Source organism: Macrobrachium rosenbergii, chromosome 55 (genome assembly GCF_040412425.1).
Source record: "Macrobrachium rosenbergii isolate ZJJX-2024 chromosome 55, ASM4041242v1, whole genome shotgun sequence".
Classification (NCBI taxonomy): domain Eukaryota; kingdom Metazoa; phylum Arthropoda; class Malacostraca; order Decapoda; family Palaemonidae; genus Macrobrachium; species Macrobrachium rosenbergii.
This window is the reverse complement of record NC_089795.1, coordinates 18,324,067-18,326,246: the sequence shown is the minus strand read 5'-3', so window position 1 is coordinate 18,326,246 and position 2,180 is coordinate 18,324,067. Positions and strand designations below refer to the sequence as shown.

The 2,180-nt window shown below is 46.7% G+C and overlaps 1 protein-coding gene across 1 annotated transcript; it reads right to left on the bottom strand.

Moving 5' to 3' along the window:
- Nucleotides 1-207: 207 nt before the first annotated feature.
- Nucleotides 208-1,170, bottom strand: LOC136835757 (tigger transposable element-derived protein 1-like). The gene has a single exon (XM_067099616.1). It carries the CDS (start codon nt 1,168-1,170, stop codon nt 208-210), a length of 963 nt encoding a protein of 320 aa, XP_066955717.1.
- Between the last annotated feature and the right edge of the window lie 1,010 nt (nt 1,171-2,180).

Here is a 2,180-nt window from a genome sequence, read left to right as displayed (position 1 = left end):
CAGTATCATGTTACTGTACTGTATTACAGTACATGTAATACAGTACAGTAACACTTAAAATAAAAAAAAAATAAAGATTGTTACTTTACTCACCACAAAAGAAGTTGAAGTAAAACTTGAATGAAGATGGTGATGAATTTGCTGCGCAGTAAAAATGATGACGATGAAGGTGATGATGACTTTTACTGCGCAGTCAATGATTGTATTTTACGTCTCTTCAGACGGCGGTGCCATTTCCTGGGGCACCTCTTCCACTTCTTCAGCAGTTTCTGAAGGTGTAACCATAGTAGCAGCAGCAGGAACTGGCTCTTTTTTGCGAGGCTGCAAAAACGTTGTGATTGGCAGTTGCTGCCGCTGCTTCTTTTTCCAGTCGAAGAGCATCTTGTAGGGGGCCATGACGTCATCGACCATGTTGCAGAATTGAACCGATCGAACCATATTGTCGTCCCATTCCTGCGACCGCTCTTGCAGTTCCTTAGCCAGGTTGCAGAGCCCGGCGAGCCATTCCAAAGTCAAGCCAGTTTGGGAGACAACTTCTGTTTCTTGCTGCACTGCTTCTTCTTCTTCTTTGCTCGCCGACTTCGTCAACTTTTTGAGGTCTTCGTCAGTTAGCAGCTGGGAGTGGCAGTTTAGAAGTTCATCGACGTTGCCCGTGGTCATGTCTGCAAAGCCCTCACCTCCAAGGATCGCAGCCAACTGCATAGCTTTCTGTACTGCCGAGTGTTGGATTTCGGCAGGTGTAAATCCTTTGTCGTCGTAAACAACCTCGGGCCACAACTTCCAGCTGGCGTTAATGGTGGCAGGCTTCATTTCTTCCAATGCCTTGTGGATATTTTGGAGGCACGTAGCAATTGTGTACTGCCGCCAGTATGCCTTCAAGTTGAAATCGTCGTCTTCTTGGGCGGCATCCACAGAAGCAACCAGGTTCGCCAGGGCATTCCTTGTGTATAGGGCCTTGAACGCCCTAATAACTCCCTGGTCCATTGGCTGAATAAGTGATGTCGTGTTGGGCGGTAGGAACTCAACCTGAACCCCCGAATATGACAGATCAGTAGCATGGCCACCAACATTATCCATAATGAGAAGGACTTTGAATGGCATACCCTTTTCTGCTAGATACACCTTCACTTGCGGTATAAAACACTGGTGGAACCAGTTGGAGGTCAGCATCTTCGTTATCCAGGCCTTTGGATTGTGCATCCAATGTACGGGTAGCAGATTCTTGTTTTTGTTTTTTAAAGCCCTTGGGTTTTTAGACCTGTAAATAAGTCCTGGCTTTAATAAAAATCCCGCAGCATTGCCACACATCACGAGGGTCACATGATCCTTGAATGCTTTAAAGCCAGACGCTTTTGCTTCCTCTTTGAACAGGAAAGTTCGCGAGGGCATTCTTTTCCAAAACAAGCCCGTCTCGTCCATATTAAAAGCTTGTTCGGGCTGATATTCACCTTCAGAGATAATCTTCATGAAGGTTTCATTGACGTATGTTTCAGCAGCAACTGTGTCAGCCGAAGCAGCCTCGCCATGCAAGGAAGCGCTTTTTAGGCCGTAGTGTTTCTGAAACTTTGCAAACCACCCTTTGCTAGCAGAAAATTGCAGTTTCTTACGTGGTGAATGACTGGATGTCTCTGATTGCGGATCATCTACGTCTTCTTCATCTTCTGCTTCTTTACGCTCGCCACTGTCGTCCTCTGGTTCCTTAGCGGCGAAGGTCTCATACAGGCTCCTAGCCTTTGTTTGGATAATGTTCGTATCCAAGGCTATGTTCTTCTTTGGCAGTCGGCTATCCACACGGCCAAAGCAGCTTCTGGACGATAGTTTTATTATGAGCCGTAACCACTCTCTTCGCCAACTTGTCAAAGGTGATGGTGGCTGTCTTCCTAATCTTCGCCTCGTCCTTGTAGATGTAGCGAATGGTGGATTCGTTCACGCCAAAATGGCGGGCTACAGCCGCGAACTTTCTCCCTTCCTTCAACATATCGAGAAGTTTAACCTTTTCAGCGATCGTCATCATTCTTTGATGGCGCTTAGGCTCAGTACCAGCCTTGGAAGAAGCAGCACACTTGGGAGCCATTGCAGGGGGTGAAAATTGGAGCAAAGTTCAACAAAAACCACAAAAAAATCACACAGCACAACGTAAAGAAAACCGTTCGGCGAGAAAGCTTGAAGCGAAGTGGCCG